General features: G+C 45.6%; 1 protein-coding gene across 1 annotated transcript in view; it reads left to right on the forward strand.

Annotated features, from left to right (window-relative positions):
- Window positions 1–23,991, forward strand: part of USP13 (ubiquitin specific peptidase 13) — a 123,985-nt gene that overhangs the window by 16,096 nt on the left and 83,898 nt on the right. The window contains exons 2-3 of the mRNA XM_039478645.2: window positions 13,166–13,291; window positions 21,735–21,795. Coding sequence (XP_039334579.2) covers window positions 13,166–13,291; window positions 21,735–21,795 — 187 coding nt within the window. The remainder of the gene's footprint in view (window positions 1–13,165; window positions 13,292–21,734; window positions 21,796–23,991) is intronic.

The following is a 23,991-nucleotide window of genomic DNA, read 5'->3' on the forward strand; positions in this document are numbered from 1 at the left end:
AAAGGAAGACATTCAAAGCCAGAGCAGGCTGGGGAACCATTACTGCGTTTCCCATTTATATGTTTGTAGAGGTGGGGTCTCACTGTGCTGCCCAGGCTGGCATTTACCTCCTGGGCTCGAGTGGTCCTCCCACATCAGCCCCTGAGTAGCTAGGACTGCAGGTGCACACCACCACGCCTGCTGCTACATGAATATTTGTTTTTTTTCCTGAACATTTCATGGCCACGCACGTGGTTTATCAGTGTGAGCAGCAAGGCCTGTACTCTCTTGGGATTATACGCATTTATTCTTTTCTGCTTAGTTTATGTGGACACATTTACTTCACTGGATCTGTTGAAACCAGGATTTTGGATTTTGCAACTATCGTGTTCTGGTAATTCTGTTTTACTGGTGACCTGCTATCCAGCCTGTTTTCTTTCTTTCTCTGTTTATTTGTTTTCTGAGACAAGGTCTCACTCTGGTCCAGGCTGGAGTGCAGTGGAGCCATCTGGGCTCACTGCAGCCTTGACCTCCTGGGCTCAGGCAGTTCTCCTGCCTGGGCCCCCCAAAGTGCTGAGATTGCAGGCCTGAGCCTCTGCGCCCGGGCCGCGTTTCCGATAGAGCTTTTCTCCACTACGTCTCCCGCTTCTGTGCGCTGTGTGCCTGCTGCCTGTGGTCAGGAATCTTGCTTGACTTTCTTACTGCTCATTAGCTTCTTATGTATGGGTTGCATTTTAAGCTCTTGTCTGGTTTGCCCTAGAAGTGAGAGTGCACTGGAGATCTGTGCTCTGGTCATGGGAACGCTCATGTCTGTCATTTGGACATGGACGTACCTGAGAGGTTGAATTAATAGGGAGGTGGTTGCTGGATGCAAGCAGAAGTTTAGCAGAGACAGGAGGTGCTCATGCGGACTCAGTCACAACTCAGATCCGGCAGGAGCTGTCCTCACCTCCGCCCTTTCCACACACCTCTACATCTAATCCGTCTCCAGGCCTAGTGCACTCTCTCCTAAAATTATATCCTGGCTGGGTATGGTGGCTCACACCTGTAATCCCAGCGCTTTGGGAGGCCGAGACAGCCAGATCACCTGAAGTCAGGAGTTCGAGACAAGCCTGGCCAATGTGGTGAAACCCCACCTCTACTAAAAGTACAAAAATTAGCCAGCATGGTGGCACACGTGTGATCCCAGCTACTCGGGAGGCTGAGGCATGAGAATCACTTGAACTCAGGAAGCAGAGGTGCAGTGAGCCGAGATCACACCTCTGTTCTCCAGCCTGGGCGAAAGAACAAGACTCTGTCTCAAAAAAATAAAGTGAAATCAGGCCGGGCACGGCGACTCATGCCTGTAATCCCAGCACTTTGGGAGGCTGAGGCGGGCAGATCATGAGGTCAAGAGACTGAGACTAGCCTGGTCAACATGGTAAAACCCTGTCTCTACTAAAAATACAAAAATTAGCCAGCGTGCTGGCACACACCTATGATCCCAGCTACTCCAGAGACCGAGGCACAAGAATCACTTGAACCCGGGAGGTGAAGGTGCCATGAGCTGAGATTGTGCCTCTGCACTCCAGCCTGGGCGAAGGAGCAAGACACCATCTCAATAAAATGAAATGAAATGAAATAAAATAAAATAATATTTGGCACTGCCTGTTTCCCTGCTTCTGCTGTCAGCCCCCGTCCCCTTTCCCCTGGCCTTGTTTAGACAAAGCCTACCTAGAAGAACCTCCTTCGATGATGGAATTGTTCTGGGTCTGAGCTGTCCAGGAGGGTGTCCACCAGCCACGTTTGGGTGTGGCCAGTGCACAGGGGACCTGAAGTTTTAGTGTAACGTGATCTAAATTTAGTATTCACGTGTGGCTCTCCCGTTAGACAGTGTGGGTCCGGACTGTGCAGTAGCCTGTCAGCCGTGTATTTCCTGACCCCCCATAATTCCTCCCCCGTAGCCAGAGTGACCTTTGAAAGATGTAGCTGAGCCCGCCGCACTGCTCACTTTACAAGCCTCCGGTGGCTCTGCCTCTGCCCGGGGTGCGCCCCGTTCTCCCCTGTGTGTGGGGCTTCCTTGAGCTGACCTTTGCCGCCCTCTCCAGCACCCGGCGGGCGTTCTGTTCCTCGGAGCAGTAGCCACGTTCTTTCTGCAGCTGGGACCTTGCACATGGTTTTGCCTCCCTGCTTTGCTTGCCTGCCTGCTCATCATCTTTGAGGTCTCAGCCTCCTGGAGACAGGCCTGCCCCCCATCTGCACGAAGACCCCAATCCTCAGGCTCCTCTTAACACTGCTGGAAATGATCTTCCATGTAGCCCTCTTTACGCGGATGTGAATGTCACTGGGGCACCACCCTGGCGGGGTCCCGATGTCTTGCATTGAGGGACCGAACACACTCCTGCCCGCAGCCCTGGGACCTTACTTAGCCTCTAGAGAAGCACCAAGGCCTGACTCTCATGGCTTCTTTTCCGTTCTCCACAGTGACCACCCCCTTCTGCAAACACGAGTGGCAGCCACTGGAGTAGAGTGTTCCTGATTAGTTTCATTTTTCCCAGGTTTGGTCACAGTCTCATGTGCCTCCCTGAGGGTTACACTCCCTTTTTTTTTTTTTTTTCAGATGGAGTCTCGCTCTATTTCCCAGGCTGGAGTGCAGTGGTGTGATCTCGGCTCAGTGCAACCTCTGCCTTCCAGGTTCAAGCTACTCTCCTGCCTCAGCCTCCTAAGTAGCTGGGACTACAGGTGCACACTGCCATGCCCGGCTAATTTTTTTGTATTTTTAGTAGAGACGGGATTTCACCATGTCAGTCAGGATGGTCTTGATCTTCTGACCTTGTGATCTGCCTACCTCGGCCTCCCAAAGTGCTGGGATTACAGACGTGAGCCACCGCGCCCGGCCTACACTCCTTATCACCTCTGTTTTACTTGTTTCCAAATTTCCTAAGCTACAAATCTCAAGGTAATCTCTTTTAAATCTCAAATTATTGACCGGTTCATGCCTGTAATCCAGAACTGTTTTTTTTTTTTGAGACCGAGTCACCCAGGCTGGAGTGCACTGGCGTGAGATCTCAGCTCAGTGCCACCTCTGTCTCGTGGGTTCTAGCGATTCTCCTGTCTCAGGTATGAGCCACCACGCCCAGCTAAGTTTTGTATTTTTAGTAGAGATGACAGGGTTTCACCACGTTGGCCAGGCTGGTCTTGAACTCCTGACCTCAGGTGATCTGCCCTTCTCGGCCTCACAAAGTGCTGGGATTACAGGTGTCAGGCACCATGCCCAGCCAATCCCAGCACTTTCGGAGGCCAAGGTGGGGGCATCACTTGAGATCAGGAGTTCAAGACCAGCCTGGACAACATGGCAAAACCCTGTCTCTACTAAAAATACAAAAAAATTAGCCAGGTGTGGTGGTGCGTGCCTGTAGTCCCAGCTACCCGGGAGGCTGGGACAGGAGAATTGCTTGAACCCCGAGGTTCCAGTGTGGTGATGGGCACCAGTAATTCCAGCTACTTGGGAGGCTGAGGCAGGAGATTCCCTTGAGCCCTGGAGGCAGACGTTGAAGTGAGCTGAGATCACTCCACTGCATTCCAGCCTGGGTGACAGAGTGAGACTCTCTCAAAAATAAAAAATGAAAAATAAAAATCTCAAGTGATTGCCACTATGCTTTCCTTTGGGTAGGGGAATACACAGCCACCATAAAGTTATGTGCTTGGGTGGCTAAAGCCTAAGCAAAGCCAGGTTTGAGAAAAGGGAACATATCCAAATACATTCAGTTAACAAACTTTTATTTATTTTTTAATTAAAAAATGAAACTATGTTCCTGAAGAGAAATTTAAAAATGCTAGAAGACAATGGGAAGAAAAAAATCCCCACATCGTCTCCCCATGCTGAGCTCACATCCTGCACCAGGAGGGGCATGCATGCCGTGTGTGTTATAACATCATACACCATGTACGTATTTTCCTCTCAGTAAATACTCACTCATGAGTCAGTTTTGAGTGGCTAAAGCGTGTTACATTTCAAGGAGGTACCATAAATTATTCAGCAGATCCGTTCTTGGGCATTTATTTGGGTTAATTCTTGTTAAAACGACAAGCAGTTCATTTGGTTAAATGGCTTTCCTGTCCCCTCTTTTTTAAGTCGATGTTCTAGAAAAAGCCGTGTTCTGGTCTTCTTGACCTTCCTTTTGCAAGGGTGTGTGAGTCAGTCTTCCCGTGGCATTCGTGTGTGATTCGTCCTGGTGTGGGTTTGCTGTGATTCCACCCACCCACCTCATGTTTCTCTTTGCAGCAGTGACCACTTGTTTTCCACAGGAGCCAGTGCTGTGTGGTATGAGAGCAGGTGTTGTGCAGGGACTCTTTCCGGAGCACGTGGTCCCCATAAGCTCACGCTCCCGTCCTGTCTTCCAGTGGGAGGCTGGTCGCCAGGAAAACATCTTCGTAAACAGAGTTCTCTGAACACCTACTGATTGACAGTGTCGTGTATTTTTATTTAAAATGACTGTTCACTTGCTACTCTGAAACACGTTGCAACCTTGACCTTTCTATTTGCCACGGTTTTAACAGTCTTTGAAAGGCAGGCAATTTAAAAGAAGCGACTTTGTCCTTGTCGTTACTTCTGAATAGTCCCTAGAGTGTTACACTGCAACGCAGTGGGAGAGTGGCTAGGTATATACTATTGTGTATTCCGGAATACTGTGAAGATAGGATTTTAGCAACACATGGGCTTTTACTGCTGCCCTTCCTTGCAGTTTGACTGCGGGTCAGAAGAAGTCAAGGGAAATCATTCTAGAGCCCCGTGCAGAATTTCTTGACGTTCTTGTGATTTTGGATGTCAAAGTCTTGCATCTTGGTCAAGTTTCTGGTTAGTGCCTCATGAAAATGATTATCAGAATCCTATTTAGCTTAAGGTTGTGCACGGATCTGCACACTGGTTGTTCTGGGCTGGGTGCCCTCTGAGCACGGAGCCAGGTAGGATGCAGGTGGGATGGGGCTGCAGAGAAGGCAGCCTCTTTGCTGAAGAACCAGGTGAGACTGGCTTGGTTATAGCAGGTGGGAAAGCTGGGGCCGTGGGGTTCAGGTGTCCAGGCTGCTAAGAGGGACTTCAGCCAGGCAAACCTGAAAAGCTAGTATTTCTGCTGGTGCCTCAGGCCGTTTTTCTACGTGTGGCCATGAGTTTTATTTTGAGAATTCCCACTGCCTAGTCATGCCAGAGACTTTAAGTGGAACCTCTACTATGAAGCATTTTGAATTCAGATTGGAAGGGCACTGAGGAATAGTTTGGGAGAGAGAGACCAAATAACAAATGGTGAGGTGGAGACTCTCATTCATCCCACAAAAGTTTGTTCGATTCTGCCCTGGACCAGGTACTGTTTTTGGTATTCAGTAATAAATGATACAATTTTTCTGCCTTTGAGGAGCACATGTGTATTTCAGCTTCTAAAGGTGCCAAACGGCAGGAAACTTGGATTTCTCACAGCCATGGATTTCAATGGCATGACACTGAGTGTGAAATAAAAGCAGATTTAGGGTCAAGGACCATCAGAACGGGGGCTGAGCAGGGAGCTGTGGGAATCGTTTCTGGGTTGGGACTGGCAGAGTCTGGGGTCTGGGAGGCGCCCGTGAGGGGCATCGGTGTGGGCTGCTGTGAGGCTGCGGGCCTGACCTCTGTCCTGAAGGCCTTGGAGGTGATGCTTTCCTGGCGGGTGAGACACTGCTACACGTGGGCAGAGTTCACCGAGCCCCAGGCAAGTGCTGCCTCAGGTGTGTTGGCTGACTTGCAACACGGAGAGTAGTGCTTCAAAATTTCTTTTTTCCCTTTTTTTTTTGAGACAGAGTTTGACTCTTGTTGCCCAGGCTGGAGTGCAGTGGCACGATCTCAGCTCATTGCAACCTCCACCTCCCGGGTTCAAGCAATTTTCCTGTCTCAGCCTCCCAAGTAGCTGGGATTTCAGGTGCCCGCCACCACGCCCAGCTGATTTTTCTATGTTTAGTAGAGATGGGGTTTCCCCTTGTTGCCTAGGCTGGTCTCGACCTCCTGACCTCAGGTGATCTGCCTGCCTTGCCTCCCAAAGTGCTAGGAGTGCGTGAACAGTGGGTCTGTTTGCCTAGGACGTAGACCTGTTGGGTTTTTGGAACTTAAGTTCTGTGAGTAAGTCCCTATCTGGCTGGAGCTTTGAACTCGTCATGTGCAGTGGGCCCACGTATCTTTCCTTAACAAATGGAAACAACATGAAACAAAAAACAAAAACAGCTTCATCCGTGGAGACAGTAGCTGGAGAAGCACCAGCTGTGGGAGGTTTCATGGCAAGAGGCCTGAAAGTCAAGCAATAAATATAAAGCCGTAGATCACATTCCAGTTTATTTCAGGTCTTTGTAATGTGCAGACTTCCCTACCCCTGGCCTTCCCTGTCAGGTCATCAGCCTCTGTTCTTTTTTCATTGGTTGTTTTTCTACATACATATCTATGCACATTATATATACTTCTTCTTCTTCTTTTTTTTTTTTTTTTTGAGACGGAGTCTCGCTGTGTCACTCAGGCTGGAGTGCAGTGATGTGATCTCAGCTCGCTGCAACCTCTGCCTCCCAGGTTCAAGCTATTCTTCTGTCTCAGCCTCTCGAGTAGCTGGAATTACAGACCCTCACCACGACACCCAGCTAATTTTTTGTTATTTTTAGTAGAGATGGGCTTTCACCATGTTGGCAGGCTGGTCTCGAACTCCTGACCTCGTGATCCACCCGCCTCAGCCTCCCAAAGTGCTGGGATTACAGGTGTGAGCCATGGCGCCCGGCCTTCTATAAACATTTTCTACACACATTACACACAATTCATAAAAGTGTCTTTTTAAATAATGTTGCAGTATTTTCTTGTGCTTATATGCCACAATTTCTTAACTTCTCTATTTGGGGCTGTTGCTACATTATTTTATTATAGATGGTGCATATGTGAATATTTTGGTACAAATTAGTTTTTTTTTTTCCTTCTTCTTTTGGGCCTGCACCTGAAGGGGAAATTTGCTCTCTAGGAAGACTCAACCAATTTATATTGTAGAAGAGGATATACAGGTTTTCTCTGCAGTTTCAGGCTGTGCAATTTTAATAGTTTTTGCTGGTTTATGAGGCATATACCTGTGCCTTGAGATTGCCTTAATATGCTTATTTAAGGAGGTTGTGAGGATGTGATGGTTTGATTTTAATATTTTCTCACATTGGAAACCAAATGGTCTTTAAAAACGATTCTTAGTTGAAGTTGAATGTTGACATCCTGTGATTCATCAGTTTTTGTGTGATTTGGACACATGCTTTTATTTCCTGTACTTTGTATCTTTCCCCATTCTCTTGCTCATTGTTTATTTCATTACATTTTGTGGTGCAAACTTAGTCACCAGTGTTGACATTTTTAGACTCAACTACATCATCTCTGATGATATCCTTAAGTTTTTTGGCCAAAAATTATTTTCTCCTTTAAAAGTGGGCCAAGTATATTATTCTGCTGTTTTTGGTTTTGTAATTGCTTATTTCTTGGATCTGTTTGGACCTTATGACAGTGTTTGGTATAAGATGTAGATCTAAGGCTGGGCGCAGTGGCTCACGCCTGTAATCCCAGCACTTTGAGAGGCCAAGGTGGGCAAATCATGAGGTCAGGAGTTCGAGACTGGCCTGACCAACATGGTGAAACCCCGTCTCTACTAAAAATACAAAAATTAGCCGGACACAGTGGCGCACACCTGTAGTCCCAGCTACTCGGAGGCAGAGGCAGGAGAATCGCTTGAACCCAGGAGGCGGAGGTTGCAGTGAGCTGAGATCATGCCACTGCACTCCAGCCTGGTGACAGAGCGAGACTCCGTCTCAAAAAAAAACCAAAAACCAAAAAACAAAAAACCCCAAAACCTCTTTCCTTCATAAATTGCCCAGTCTTGGGTATTTCATGATGGCAGCATGAGAACGGACTCACACACTGTCCTTTGATTCTTCCAGTGGGTTTTCTCTGCTGTTTTGAACCTGCCGGATTTCTTGGCTGCCCCTTTGTCTTCATGGAGGCACGCACTTTGCCATGCTTTCTGGGGTGATATTCTTAGTGAGAAGGTGGCTGGTTAGTGATTCGGCTGAGGGTTTGAAACTCTGAGAAGCAGCTTAGCTCGGTGGTGGGCTGTATGGCATTCTCTGTGCTTTGGTCACAAGGCAATTTGGAGAGTTATCCACGTAGGCTTTTTATCAGGATAGAAAGAAGCTGTTAGGAGCACAGGCTGTGGGTGCAGACTCTGTATGTGAAAAGCAGTGCATGACGGGACCAATATTTAGACATTAATAGCGCCAGAGAGACGAAAGCACAGACCATGCGACTGGGATGCGTGTTTGTTCCATATGTGACAGGTTTGAAAGGGTTTTCTGTCCTAATGTGCCCTGAAGTTTTAGAGCTCCTGGTGAGGCCACTGGGCAGTCCCTCCCTGTCAGCATTGCCCATGTGGAGGGGCACACAGTACCTCTGGGGCCTGTGTTGGTGTTAGGTGGAATGTGCCTGTTGAATGTGTGTGTGTGTGTGTGTGTGTGTGTGTGTGTGTGTGTGTCTGTGTGTGTTTTTTGCTCTGTTGCCCAGGCTGGAGTGCAGTGGCGTGATCGCAGCTCACTGCAATCTCCACTTCCTAGGTTCAAGCAATTCTCCTGCCTCAGCCTTCTGAGTAGCTGGATTACAGGCGCCTGCCACCACGCCTGGCTAATTTTTGCATTTTTAGTAGAGACAGGTGTCACCGTGTTGGCCAGGCTGGTTTCGAACTCTTGACCTCAAATGATCCACCCATCTCGGCCTCCCAAAGTATTAGAATTACAGGCCAGAGCCGGCGAGCCCGGCCACTTGTTGATGTTACAATGAAATCCTTCCTTATGTGGTTATTCCTCTCTGAGTGTTTTGATAATGGACTTAGTGACATGATCAAGTGGCTCCAGAAATTGAGAGTGAATGTTTGGTGTGGTAAATTTCCGTCAAATTCCCTAATAGGTAAAAAACTCTTCACAATGAAATTAGCAAAGGCTGTGATTACTTAGGAAACTATAAACTCTTGGATTATAGAGTATTTCTATATTTTTCTTTAGAAAAATGCTGTCCTGGCTGGGCGGGGTGGCTTATGCCTGTAATCCTAGCACTTTGGGAGTCCAAGGCAGGTGGATCATGAGGTCAGGAGTTTGAGACCAGACTAGCCAAGATGGTGAAACCCTGTCTCTACTAAAAATACAAAAATTAGCCCAGCATGGTGGTGGGCACCTGTAATCCCAGCTACTCAGGAGGCTGAGGCAGGAGAATCACTTGAACCCAGGAGATGGAGGCTGTGATGAGCTGAGATCGCACCACTGCACTCTAGCCTGGGCAACAGAGCAAGACTCTGTCTCAAAAAAAAGAAAAAAGAAAAAAAAAAAAAAGAAAAATACTGTTCTTGAACATTTTTGTTCTTATGATTGCTAATTTCTTGGTTCTTCTACTAGTTGCCTAGTGTTTTTTTTTCTTTTCTTTTCTTTTTTAATCTTACAGTGAGTTTTTTTTTTTTTAAATCTTACAGTGAGAAGCCTAGTGTCTTTTTCTTTTTTTTAATCTTACAGTGAGTTTTTTTTTTAAATCTTACAGTGAGAAGCCTAGTGTTTTTTTCTTTTTCTTTTTCTTTTTTTTAATCTTACAGTGAGTTTTGTTTTTTTTTTAAATCTTAACAGTGAGAAGCCTAGTGTTTTTTTCTGACAGGTTAATATTTGTTATCCCCAGGCTGTGTGGCTGTCAGACTCGTTTATTCTTCCTTTCACTTGTTTTCTTCACTTATAAAATGATTCAGATAATGAGATAATGATAATTATCCCATAATACAGAATAAGCAACATTTATGTGTTGCCGTATAGCACAGGGAGCACTTTGATGTATTTCATTCCCTGTAAATTCCATGCAGCACTGTGTGGTGGTACATGATTGCTACGGCCATGTTTATAGAGGACACTGGAGCTCAGAGCCCCATATGGCCGCCTGCCTTAGGCCATAGAGCTGACTGGCGACAGTGCAAGACCTCTATTACAAATCCCATATTTTCCCCAGTAAATCTTCTGGTTTGAATCCATTGACTGAATTACATTTTATTGGAAGAGAATGGAACTTTTTAAAAAAATTACAATATATGATACTTGATTTAATGGATTTAATGAATAATTGGCTATTATAGTGATGCATTACGTTTTTCTTAAGAGGTCTATCCAAAGAACACGTTTATTTGGAAAACTCTTTTGAAAATGCTTACCTAATCTGTTGATTAAATGAATGTAACGTGTTGTCTCCAGTTGAAGAACTTTTCTAACTTTATTTAAATGATTTCACGTAAAGGTAGAAAAGTTATCCAGAAGCACATGCTATATTATAATTATAAGCTTTTTAGGATGCTATTGTTTTTTTGAGACAGGGTCTCTTTCTGTCGCCCAGGCTGAAGTACAGTGGCACAGTCCTGGCTCACGGCAGCATTGACCTCCCTGGGCTAAAGTGATTCTCCTACCTCAGCCTCCTGAGTAGCTGGGACTACAGGCTGGCTAATTTTTGCTTTTTTTTTTTTTTTTTAAATAGAGACAGGGTTTCTCCATGTTGCCCTGACTGGTCTTGAACTTCTGGGCTCAAACAATCTGCCTGCCTCAGCTTCCCACAGTGCTGGGATTTGGATGCTATTTTGAAGTCGAGCTTTAAAATGTCATTTGCAAGTGTTTGTTGCTGATATATAAAACTGCAGTTGACTTTGGTCTAGTAACTTGTGTCCTGTGGTCTTGCTGCATTCACTCACTGCTTTTACTACTTGTTATTTTCACTAGTTTGTAGCTTTGTAGATTCCTTAGAATTTTCCCATATGGACTGTATTGTCATGAGCAAATAGAGACCATTTTATTCTCCTTCTTTGTTTGTGATCTTTGTGCCACTTATAGAGTTGGTTAGTTTGCTTATTGCAATGTGTGTGCTACTGTAAGAGGCTTGAGTTAATGCTGAGTTAGACTTGAGTTAACGCTGCTGAGTATTTGCACAGCGAGAAGACTCTATAGCCTCACTTAGAAGTTCTAGATACAATGTTGAAGAATTTTATTATTAGAAAATTGTTTAAATTAACAATCTTAATTGCAATTTTAAACAGTTATTGGAATTTTAAATAATTTTATTGGAATTTAAACAAATTTTAAGCAAAATTATTGGAATTTTGAACAATTTTCAAATATATTTTGATAAACGTCAATGTCTGTTTTGAGATTGTGCTTTGTGCTGTGCTGAGATGCACTGTCAGGAATTTTGTAAGGTATTTGTTGGCAATTTTGACAGGTGTTCAAAAGTTAGTTTTACGTTATTTTATCTTTTTTTTTTTTGAGATGGAGTTTTGCTCTTGTTACCCAGGCTGGAGTGCAATGGCGCAATCTTGGCTCACCGCAACCTCCTGGGTTCAAGTAATTCTCCTGCCTCAGCCTCCCAAGTAGCTGGGACTACAGGCACTCACCACCATGCTCAGCTAATTTTTGTATTTTTAGTAGAGACGGGGTTTCACCATGTTGACCAGGATGGTCTCGATCTTTTGACCTCGTGATCCACCCGCCTCAGCCTCCCAAAGTGCTGGGATTATAGGCGTGAGCCACCGTGCCCGGCCTTTATCATTTATTATTATTTTTGTTATTTGGAGGGGTGAGACTAACCATGGCTTAAGAAGATTCACCTCCTGGGAGGAAAGGATGGCTAATTTTGTAGCCTAAGTTTACAGAAAAGCATGTTAAGCAAAGTGAGAGAAAATGAGGAATGAAATTAAGATAGAAAATCAAGTATCTAAAATTCAAATGTATCCTTGACTGTTCATCGTAGCAGTATGTCTTGAACAAAATAATATTATGTGCTTTGAAATGTGACATGGAGGGGGAGCAGGAGAAAGAGCTTCAAAGCTAACTCTAGCACTTCCGTGCTGAGTGCGCTGGGGTAAATGACTTACCCTTATTATTATTATTTTTTGATACTGTAAAGTAGAATACTAAGCAGCTTGCAGTGGTCAGCATTAGAAATAGTATACATATCCATAAGCTGCACGTGGTGACTCACACCTGTCTCCCAACACTTTAGCAGGCTGAAGTAGGTGGATCGCTTGAGCACAGGAGTTTGAGACCAGCCTAGGCAACATGGCAAAACCCTATCTGTACAAGAGATACAAAAATTACCTGGGTATGGTGGCATGTGCCTATAGTCCCAGCTACTTGGAAGCTGAGGTGGGATAGTCTTGAGCCCAGGAGATTGGGACTGCAGTGAGCCAGGATTCATCCTGCCATTATCCTCCAGCCTAGGTACCAGAGTGAGATGCTGAAGAAAAAAAGAAAGAAAGAAAGAAGGAAGGAAGGGAGGGAGGGAGGGAGGGAAGGAAAGAAGCATATCAGACATGCAATTACATGCGTTACAAGATTTGAGCCTTTATTAGGTACTTACTGTTATTACAGATTGAGTATCCCTCATCAGATATGCTTGGTACTAGAAGTGTTTCAGATTTTTAATTTGTTTTTGATCTTGGAATATTTGCATTATAGTTACTAGTTCAGCATCCCTAACCTGAAAATCTGAAATCTGAAATGCTCCAAAATCTGAAACTTTTTGAACATCAGCATGATGGTTTTAACAAAAATGCTCAGTGAAGCATTTCAGACTTCTGGATTAGAGATGTTTAACCTGTATTTATGTATTACATTATTATAACGTATTCATGAATGCGATCGATAGCATGTGTCACCAAAGGAAGGGAATAATACCTTGGCGGATCCCTTTCCTGCTAAAAGTTTTGGACCTAAAACCATGTATTCCTGGAGACTTGCACCAATGAATGAGGAAGAACGCTGATGTTTATTACAGTGAAACTTCTGCCAGCTTTCCGCTGTCCTTGTCTTCCTTTGCCTGTTGTCAGACAAGCATGTTCATTTCTAGAGCCTCTGAGGCTCTCACCTTGCTGTGAACATAGGTGGCATTTGGGAAACGATGGCCTGGCGGTGCAGGAGCCCTGGGAGCCCAGGTTGGGGCGAAGCCACCGTGGTGGGTGTCGCTGGAGCGGCTGTGGGCTCACTGCTGATGACTGCACCCTCTGGCCCTGCGCCACACCTGCCTGCCTGCTGGCCTTGCTTCCCTCTCCCTCTTTCTCTGTCTGACTACCTGGCTAGGTGTCCTTGGCTAATGCACTATTTCTCTCTCTTCTAGAATTCTGAAGGTGGACTCTATGTATGCATGAATACATTTTTGGCCTTTGGAAGGGAACACGTTGAAAGACATTTTCGAAAAACGGGACAGAGCGTGTACATGCACCTGAAAAGACACGTGCGAGAGGTGAGCGCCGTCCGGCCAGCCTCTTGCTGGCTTTCCCGCCTGGGGCTTTACCCTGCCCACAGCCCTTCTCATTCTGCCTGATGAGGAGAAACAGAAGCAGTACAGTTTCCAGATCCAGAGACTCTCCCAGACCTTACCTTAACCCGCTCGATTTTCCTTCCTCTAGACTTCTGATTGGTGTGTTTAAGAAGACCTGGGTTGACTAATTGGAAAAGAAAAAAAAAACAAACTAGGTATAAAAATATAGAAAAATCAGAGACACTCATGGGTCCGAAAATCAGAAATAAAAACATCTGAATGTTCTTGCTTCAGATTTGTTTTGTTCTGCTTTTTAGCACAAGAAATAGAGTTTTCTTAAAAATTCAAGTGCCTTCTGTCCCTCCCCCTCACCAGAAGTAACCACTGCTGTGAACTTTTTCTGTGTCATGCATTCCATTATATTTACTAACAAATGCCTATTCGAGAACGATATTTAGCATGACTCTATATGTTTTAGAGACGTAGATAAATGCTGTCACACTCTAAAATTCTTGAATTTTCCCCCTCAGCATCCAGAAGATTCATTTCTTTTGGAATCTGTCCATGTTGAGATGCATCTGGATGTATTTGATTCATTTTAATAGCTGTTTGGTTTTTCATCTTGGGGCCCTTAGTTTCTTCTCTTTCCCCCTTGATGAACATTTAGAATGTTTCTATTTGTTGCTACTGTAAAGAATGCATCGGTTAACACTTTTATATTCTTCTCCTTGGGGCGCATGTGCCAGATTTCTTGAGGAAGTGGTAGCGCTCGTGTTACGCTCGTGTTATGTTTTACTGGATAGTGCCCAGTCCCTCCCCAAAGTGACAGCACCTGTTTACACTCTGATCTGCAGAAATGAAGATTTCTCACTTCCCCACACCCTCACCAACCCCTGGGCAGAGTTCTGTTTTTGCCAATCTAATGAGTAGGAAGTGGCATCTAAATATTTGGCACATTTCTTTGTACTTTCCGTTCTGGTTTTTTCTTTTTGGATTTGCCTATTTATATTTTTGGCCTATTTCTTTATGGATTTTTCTTTTTCTTATAAGTATGATGAGTTGTTTTTACATTCTGGATACCAGACCTTTGCTACATACTAAATTTCCTTTGAGCCTGTGGCTTGTCGTTTTACTTTGTTTGTGAATTATTTTGTAGAATAGAAGTTGTAAGTTTTGAAGTAGTTAGATTTCTGAAACTTTTTGTCTTATGAGTTGTGCTTTTTGTATCTTGCCTAAGAAATTGTTTCCTACCTCAAGGTCGTAAAGACATTTTGTACTAGTCTGTTTTCATGTTGCTGATAAAGACATACTCAAGGCTGGGCAATTTACAAAAGAAAGAGGCTTAACAGACTTACGGTTCCATGTGACTGGGGGGGCGGGTGTGTCACAATCATGGCGGAAGGCAGAAAGGAGCCAGTCACATCTTAGGTGGATGGGCAGGCAAAGAGACAGCTTGTGCAGGGAACTTCCTGTTTTAAAACCGTTAGATCTCATGAGACTCATTCACAGTCATGAGAACAGCGAGGGAAGGACCCGCCCCATATTTTAATCACCTCCCACAGGATCCTCCCGTGACATGGGGGAATTGTGGGAGTTCCAGTTCAAGATGAGATTTGAGTGGGGACGCAGCCAGACCATATCACATTTCTTATAGTAGTTTAAAATTTTTTTTATTTATTTTAAGTATGTGTGAATGTGACTATTTTAACATTTTAGGTCTTTAATCCATCTGTAGGTTATTTTTTAATTTGTGTGAAGAATGGGAATCTATTTTTTTCATATTGATAACCAGTATCATTATTCATAGAGTGGTATAACCTTCCCAGTGATTTATAGTATCACCCTTTATGCACACATGCACGCACACACATGCGCACACAGACGCACACATCCATGCGCACACCCCCCACACGTGCATACACACACATTTTGTTTGTTTTTTGAGACATGGCCTCACGCTGTCTCCCAGGCCGGAGTGCAGTGACACTACCACGGCTCATTGCAGCTGCAGCCTCCTGGGCTCAAACGATCCTCCCACCTCAGCTCCCAAGTACCTGGGGCCACAGGCGTGTGTCACCACATCTGGCTGATTTCTGCGTTTTTTGTAGAGAGTGGTTTTGCCATGTTTTCCAGGTCACCGTGTTGCCTAGCCTTGAGCTCGTGGGCCTAAGCAATCCACCAGCTTCCCAGAGTGCCAGGGTTACAGGTGGGAGCCACTGCGCCTGGCTACCCTTTTATATTTTAGCTTGTTCACATGTGGGTCTCTTTTGGGTCTCAGGTGCGTTCTGTCGATCTAATTTGTGTGTCTCTGCTTTGGTACGGCAAGCCTTGCTATCTGCTTGTGCAAGCAGTTTTTCCATGCTCATTTTTCTTTCTTTTTCCGATTCTATAGTTGAATCCATATTTATTTTTCCACAATTTTCCTGGGTATTTTTAGGCATTTATTTTTCTGTATGGATTACGGAATTAGTTCATCTAGTTTAAAAAATCCTATTGAGATTGTGATGACCGTCACATTGAATTTATAGATTAACTATCATCCACATCCTTGTATAAGCTCGATGAGGGCACAGACTTTGGTTTATTCACTGCTGTGTCCTCAGCACTTAGCAGTGCTTATCATATAGTCCGTGCTTTATAAATATTTATCAAGTATTTAACACAGATACCTCTTTATTCACATTTCCTTTTTGTCATTCAATAATTTTTGTAATTTTCTATAAAGGAACTCACACATAAAATGTGTGCGTGTGTAAAGGGTGATACTATAAACACTGGGAAAGGTTGTACTACTGTATGAATAGTGAAAAAATATATGTATTTTTACCATGACCGCTTTCCTTTATTTTTTACACATTAACTGGTTGTTGATGGTATTTGGAGATACTGTTTTTTTTTTTCTTTTTTTTTTGAGACGGAGTTTTGCTCTTGTTACCCAGGCTGGAGTGCAATGGCGCGATCTCGGCTCACTGCAACCTCTGCCTCCTGGGTTCAGGCAATTCTCCTGCCTCAGCCTCCTGAGTAGCTGGGATTACAGGCACTCACCACCATGCCCAGCTAATTTTTTGTGTTTTTAGTAGAGACGGGGTTTCACCATGTTGACCAGGATGGTCTCGATCTCTTGACCTCGTGATCCACCTGCCTCGGCCTCCCAAAGTGCTGGGATTACAGGCATGAGCCACCGCGCCCGGCCGGAGATATTGTTAATTAAGAGATGTTGATTTATGTTTAGCAGTGCTGTTCGACGTTTACGTTAGTTCTGATTGTTTGTACACTATTTTGGATCTCCTCAGTGATCAAGGCTGATTTGCAGTTTCTCTAATTTCTCACCTTAGCCTTCGTAATATAGTCTCTGTTTAAGTTCCTAACAAAGAAGAGATCTCAAAATTGGACAATGGGGAGAGCAGGAGGAAGAGGAGGAAGAAAGGCCAGAAGGTCAGATGAGGCATGAATGCCGTGATGAGCTTCATGGTCATTTGATGTTGACTTGCTACTGAATGACTTACATTCACTGATTCTGTTAGGTTGTGCATCATAATTCTTGTGAAGTCTGTTTTGTATAACTAAATAGAAAGTGATGAAATTTAGGAAACTCAAAAAAAAGAAAGAAAGAGACGGAGGCCCAGAGACTTAATAACTTGCTCAGGGTCACAAGGTCAGCAGCAGAACTGTGGGATGCTGGTACATGTGTACAGTCAGCCCTGGCTCTGGAATTTCAGGTTATATGTTGCACTCTCTGACCACAATCTCCGCTCACTTATTCCTGTTTTGATCATTTGTTGTGGGTTCTGCAGACCTTCAGGCCCATGACTTGTTGAGCCTGCCTCTCACGGTTCAGTTCTTCCAGCGTTCTGAGCCCGCCGCACCTGAGCTGACTCTGAGCCCCTTGCCTCGCTCCGTGGCCATCCTCCAGAACTCCGTCACGTCACCGTCCACTTCCACGCGCGGATGCCGTGGTGGGCTGGAGACCGTGCCAGCTTCCGGCCTTCCTCTTCCACCGCGCCCTCCAAGCCCAGCAAGCCTTCTGTTCTGCGTCCTGCCCCACTCCTGGGAGCGGCCGTTCTCACCTTTGGATGCTTCCTTAAGCCTTTTCTGTGCATCCCCTCATCATTCTCAGAAAGGTACCTTGACTTGTACTTTGCAGGAAAAAAGGGAATCCCTGGACAGGAACTCCCCTAACTTACTCCTTTGTCCTGGAAGCTCACCTGCATCTGGTTCCACTTTCGATTCCATCTCAGCTGAAAGCGATGTGTCCTCAGGGTCCTGTTCCCCACCTCTGGAAACTTGCTCCTTCATTAACTCCACTTCCTCTGATGTCTCCAGCTCCTCCCTCTTCTGGCTAATTTTCTCCCACCTTAAAAAAGAACACACCTGGCTGGTCTCAGTGGCTCACACCTGTAATCCCAGTGTTTTGGGAGGCCGAGGTGGGAGGCTGGTTTGAGGATGGGAGACCACCCTGGGCAACATAGTGAGAACCCTGTCTTGACAAAAAAATAAAATAATTAGCCTGGAATGGTGGCCATGCTTGGTCCCAGCTACTCGGGAGGCTGAGGCAGGAGGATCACTTGAGCCCAGGAATTTCAGGTTACAGAGTGAGCTGGTATCAGGCCACTGGACACCTGGGCAACAGAGCAAGACTCTGTCTCCTGTTGTTTTTTTCTTTTTTTTGAGATGGAATCCCACTCTGTTGCCCAGGCATGCAGTGCAGTGGCGCAACCTTGGTTCATTGCAACCTCTGCCTCCCAGGTTCAAGCAGTTCTCCTGCCTCAGCCTCCCGAGTAGCTGGTATTGCAGGTGCACACCACCACGGTTGGCTAATTTTTGTATTTTTAGTAGAGACGGGGTTTCATCCTGTTGGTCAGGCTGATCTCGAACTCCTGACTTCATGATCTGCCCGCCTTGGCCTCCCAAAGTGCTGGGATTACAGGCATGAGCCACCCTGCCTGGCTGAGAGTCTGTCTCTTAAAACAAACAAACAAACCACGAAACCATCTTTCTAATTTGTGTCCTTCTTCAGTCACTGGACTCTTTGATTTAGAGCTTCTTTAAAAGCATTTCTGATCTTACCTGCACTGATCTGCCACTGAGACTCAACACTGCAGTGTGAACCCGGTAACCCACTAACACCGCCCACGTGCTCAGTGGCCCCTTAGCCGCCGCGCATTGGGGCTGTGTTTTGGCTCCAACGTTACTTGACTTTTTGAGTGTTTGCGTCTCTGAGCTTCTCTCCTTGGGACCTGTACCTCTCCTGCTTCCTTTGACACCATCCTCTCTGGGCTTTCCTCCTGTCCTTTCCCAGTGTCTTCTGCCAGCATCTCTTCCTTTGTTTACCTCTTAGTTATCGGCATTTCCTGGGATGCCATTTGCCAATCCTGTCTTCTTCCTCAGAAAGATGCTTTTCTTCGTCAGGGTTATCCGTATGTTTGTTTAACCGCTTTTTTCTAAGCGGATGACATTTAAATTAATATCTCCTTGGAGGTGAAGACCTGTTCATCTTATTCTGGTCTGGATTTTTCTACTCCAGCATCTCATAGGTACTTAAAGGTCAGTGTGCCCAGACTGAACACCGTGTTCTCTTGCTCACAGATTTCCTTCCTCTGAGGTCCAGAGAGCTGGATGTTCTTTGGTTCTGCTTCCCTCTGTGTCTTACCAGGGAGCTTGTTATTTGGGCTTCCCGAACAGCTCTGAGGCCCACCCTGTCTTCTGCATTCCCGCTGTTCCTGTCTGAGGTCTGTGTGCTCATTATCCTTTAAAGGGCTCGTGCTGTCACTTCCTGACTGACCTTCCTTCCTTCAGACTTGCTGCCTTCACCCCCACCCGGTCTGCACACAGCTCCAGAGCCGTCTTTCCAAATGCACACGTCTGTGACACACTGGCTCTTACATCTGTGATGGTTCTTCCTGTTTTACAGGATGAGGTCCAAACTCTTGTGCATGAAATTATAAGGTGATTGTGATTTGGAGCCTACAGCCTTTCTGACCCTCACTCTTAATCCACCAAGTCTGTGCTTCAGGAAGAGCAAACCACCTCTTTCTGCAGCACACTGTGATTTTATGCTTTTGTATATGCTGTTTTCTTTGTCTAGGATGTCTTCTATTCCCACTCCCCTTTTACCTGCTGTACTCCCTGTAGTCAGAATACCCGTCCATCCACCCACCCATCCATCCATCTGTCCATCCACCCACCCACCCATCCATCCACTCACCCATCCATCCACCCACCCATCCATCCACCCTCCCATCCATCCACCCACCCATCCATCCTTCCATCCATCCATCCACCCACCCATCCATCCTTCCGTCCATCCATCCATCCACCCATCTATCCATTTGTCCATCCGTCCATCCATCCACCTTTTATCCATCCATCCGTCTGTCCGTCCACACACCACCCATCTATCCATCCACCCACCTACCCACCCTCCCATCCATCTACCCACCCATCCATCCACCCACCCAACCATCCCCATCCATCCTTCCATCCATCCACCCACCCACCCATCCATCCATCCACCCACCCACCCCCATCCATCCTTCCATCCATCCACTCACCCACCCATCCATCCATCCACCCACCCACCCATCCATCCATCCACCCACCCATCCATCCATCTATCTACCCACCCCATCCATCCTTCCATCCATCCACCCACCCACCCATCCATCCATCCACCCACCCCCATCCATCCTTCCATCCACCCACCCCCATCCATCCTTCCATCCATCCACCCACCCACCCACCCATCCATCCACCCACCCACCCATCCATCCATCCACCCACCCACCCACCTACCCACCTACCCACCCTCCCATCCATCCACCCACCCCCACCCACCCACCCATCCATCCATCCATCCAACAAATATTTACTCAGTAGCTGCTGTATGCCAGGATTGCTGCTGTTCTTACCTGACCAGCCCTACCCACACCCTTATCCCCAGATGAACTGATCGTTTGCTCCTTATGATATGATTGTACCTTTTTCTAATCTTTCTTAGCACTCACCAGAATCTGTGGTGCCATTTGTTTACATATATGGTCCCCTACTGTGTGGGCTAGCTCCTTAAAAGATGGATCCTGTCTTCATTCAGTTGACACCTGAGCTCCAGCATAGAACCTGACACGTGGGCACAGCTGTATTTGCTGATGGAGGAGTTTTGTTTTCTCACACCTTGTTGATGTTGGTTGCTGACTGATGCAGAGGTGATGGTCTTTAGAAGGAAGTTCTCCTTTTTTGCAAGTCTAAGATGTGAATCTTACAGTTGGGGACAGGCTCACGTTCTAGCAAATCTTCACGCAACCCTCTTTGATATTTTTCTTCCATCCTGCAGAAGGGAGGGAGCATTGAGACTAGAATAAAGTTCTGTAGAGAGATTTCAGGGACCTCCAGGATTGTTAAAGGTGCCTTTGCAATAGGTTTTATTTCCTTCCTTTCTGAGGCAGGTGAGTGGAGAGGGGAGGAAAGAGCCTGAGATCACAGGGGAGGGATTCTAAGAGGAATGCATTTGACATCAGTATTTGGAGGGACGAGTTTTTGGGCTAAAGTGTCCTATAATACAGATTCCTAGGATGTGCACTGTAAGGCTGTAGTAGAAGCCGTCAAAACTTAATGTGAGAATTGCAAAGATGAGTCAGCCTTTGAAGTCAAATATTACAGTGTGAGAAAGGATACTTAGAACTCAGGAGAGGTCAGACAGAAGCAGAAGAGGGGCCACGAGGTCTCGGCACCGGTGGCTGCTTGGAATAGAGTTTTGGTATTATCATTGATTTGAGAGGAAAATGTTTCGTGCAAGCATCAGATGAATGGCCTCTTTTGTATTACCACTTGATGGGCATTTTACTTCAATACTGCTGATGACTTCTACCACAGGCAGAAAATACACCCTCCTTAGGATGACGCACATAGCCACTTGTGGGTGCTCCAAAAATGTTTAGGGAGGTTAGATTGAGATTTCGTATGACCAGACTGTTAGTGACTATCGATATGTATTAAGCCTTTCAACGGTAGTTGTTCAGCATGTCCAGTGCCAAGCACTGGAGACCCACGGCGTAAGCAGGACAGTGAGACCCGCCCTCCTGGAGCCCCGTCATCTTTCCTGAGTCTGTCATGATCAGGTCTGGACTCCAGCCCTCTTGGGAGCAGGTGCTGATGTGAAGTTTAAGCGTCGATTTCACCTTGATCCCTGGTTTCCATTTCTCTTTCCAGAAGTGCTTTCTTTATCACTTGATAAAAACCAGCAGATGGATAGCATTGCCCTTCACCTACCTGCATGGACCTGGGTCAGTTTATCCTGGAATTGCTCATCTAGAGGGGATATTTCTTCTTGGCCTTCTATAAAAACTAGGAACCTCTGAGATGTGCTTTTCTCCCACAAATATGTGTATTTTATAGGTTGCATTTTAATGATCTTTTGTTTCCTTTTCAGAAGGTAAGAGGGGCGTCTGGTGGAGCTTTACCAAAAAGGAGGAATTCCAAGATTTTTCTAGGTAAATAGTTACCCGTAGCATGCTCAGATTTTACGTTTGTGTGTGTACGTGTGCAGACTCATGTGCGTCTTTTTTGATTCGGAGTAATAGATGGTTTATTGCTGTGCAATTTAAGGCTAAGAGGCACTGATTTAAAAGCCTGCCTCCACTCTGCATTTAGCTACCAGTGAAGTGTGCTTTTAGCTCTCCTAGTTGGGTTCACTGCTTTGAAGCAGTTATACTTAGAGTGACTAGAGAGCAACGATAACTCTGCCTCTGGTCTGTTTCCTGCTTATTTGTAGTTTTTGAGACAGGGTCTGGCTCTCCTGCCCAGGCTGGAGGGCAGCGATGCCATCTTGCCTCACCACAGCCGTCAGCTTTCAAGCGCAAGCCATTTTCCCACCTCATCCTCCTGAGTCGCCAAGACCACAGCCACACACCACCACAACTGGCTAATTGTTTGTGTTTTTTGTAAAGACGGAGTTTCACCATGTTGCCCAGGCTGGTCTCAAACTCCTGAGCTCAGGTGATCCGCCTGCCTTGGCTGGGATTTCAGGTGTGAACCACTTGGCCCGGCCAATTTTTCGCTGACTTTAAATAACTGCCCCTCGCAGTGGCTCACGCCCGTACGTCCAGCACTTTGGGAGGCTGAGGCAGGAGGATTGCTTGAACCCAGGAGTTTGAGATCAGCCTCGGTAACATAAAAAGGCCCTGCCCCTACCCCAAAATGAAATAATTAGCTGAGTGTGGTAGTGTGTGTGTAGTCTCAGTGACTTGGGAGGCTGAGGCAGGAGGATTGCTTGAGCCCAGGAAGTGAAGGCTGCAGTGAGCTATGATTGTGCCACCGCACTCCAGCCTGGGCGGGACCCTGTCTCTCGGGGAAAAAAAAGGCGTTTTTTTCCTTTTTCTTTTTAAAATTAGCCAAACGGCAGGCTTCATTGAGATCTCATAATTTTTCTCCCACCCATGTCCTTTCTGTGTTTTGGGGTCCAGTCCAGGGCTCCACGTCGTCTTTAGCTGTCGTGCCTGTTTAACCCTTTCCAGACTCTGATCGCTCTGCAGGTTTTCTTTGTCTCTAGTAATCTGACACTTTGAAGAGTGTCGGCCAGTTAGTTTGTAGAATAGACCTCAGTCTGGTGTTATCTGATGTTTTCTCATGAAAAATGTGAAGCTAAGCATTTTGGAAAGAATCCTGCAGCCACAGCCGACCCTTCGCAGTGCGTGGTGTCGGGTGCGTGACGTGGGTGAGCTGTCACACTGGTGACGCTGAACTCGAGCGGCGTTAAGGTAGCGTCTGCTGGGTTTCTTCACTGTAAAGTTACAGTGCGATTAAGAAATGTTTCAGGAATGATACTTTGAGACTGTGCCAAATATCTTGTTTCTCCTCAAAGTTTTACTCACTGATTTTAGCACCAGGGGAACTTGCCTGCAATAATCACAGCTCTAGTGTTTGGTTCATGGTGGATTTGAAAATTTCCCTTATTCAGAAGAGCCAGATTTGTTTATGCAAATGACTACTGATTTCTATATCATATAATTATGGCCATAGTTTATATTAAGCTTCTGATATGCTTTTCTCAAGCAAAAAGTGGTTTGATACTATTTGGCCGAACAAGTTTATATACCTGAATGCCTCAGATTATTGTCTGGGAGGACTTGCAAAATAGTGTCCGCAGTATGATTTCATTTTTGTAAAAAAATGCCATACATGTATACACATGTGTATAGAGATACAGATGTATGTGTGTGTGTGCATGCATGTATGTCTGTGTGTGCATACGTTTCTACATACAAATTCATACATGTACATACATATCTGGGAATTGGAAGACTCTGGAAGAATATTCCAGTTGTTAATAGTAGCTCTTTCCCAGTCATAGAATGGAAGTGATTCTGATTTTCGTCTTTTTGCTTATCTGTATTTAAGCTTTTTCTATAACAAACATGTTATTGTGATGAAAAGATACGTGAATTTTTTTTTTTTAATTTTTTTAAATTTTTTTTGAGACGGAGTTTCGCTCTTGTTGCCCAGGCTGGAGTGCAATGGCGCGATCTCGGCTCACCGCAACCTCCGCCTCCTGGGTTCAGGCAATTCTCCTGCCTCAGCCTCCTGAGTAGCTGGGATTACAGGCACGCATCACCATGCCCAGCTAATTTTTTGTATTTTTAGTAGAGACGGGGTTTCACCATGTTGACCAGGATGGTCTCGATCTCTTG

Source organism: Saimiri boliviensis, chromosome 8, assembly GCF_048565385.1.
Source record: "Saimiri boliviensis isolate mSaiBol1 chromosome 8, mSaiBol1.pri, whole genome shotgun sequence".
NCBI classification, from domain to species: Eukaryota; Metazoa; Chordata; class Mammalia; order Primates; family Cebidae; genus Saimiri; species Saimiri boliviensis.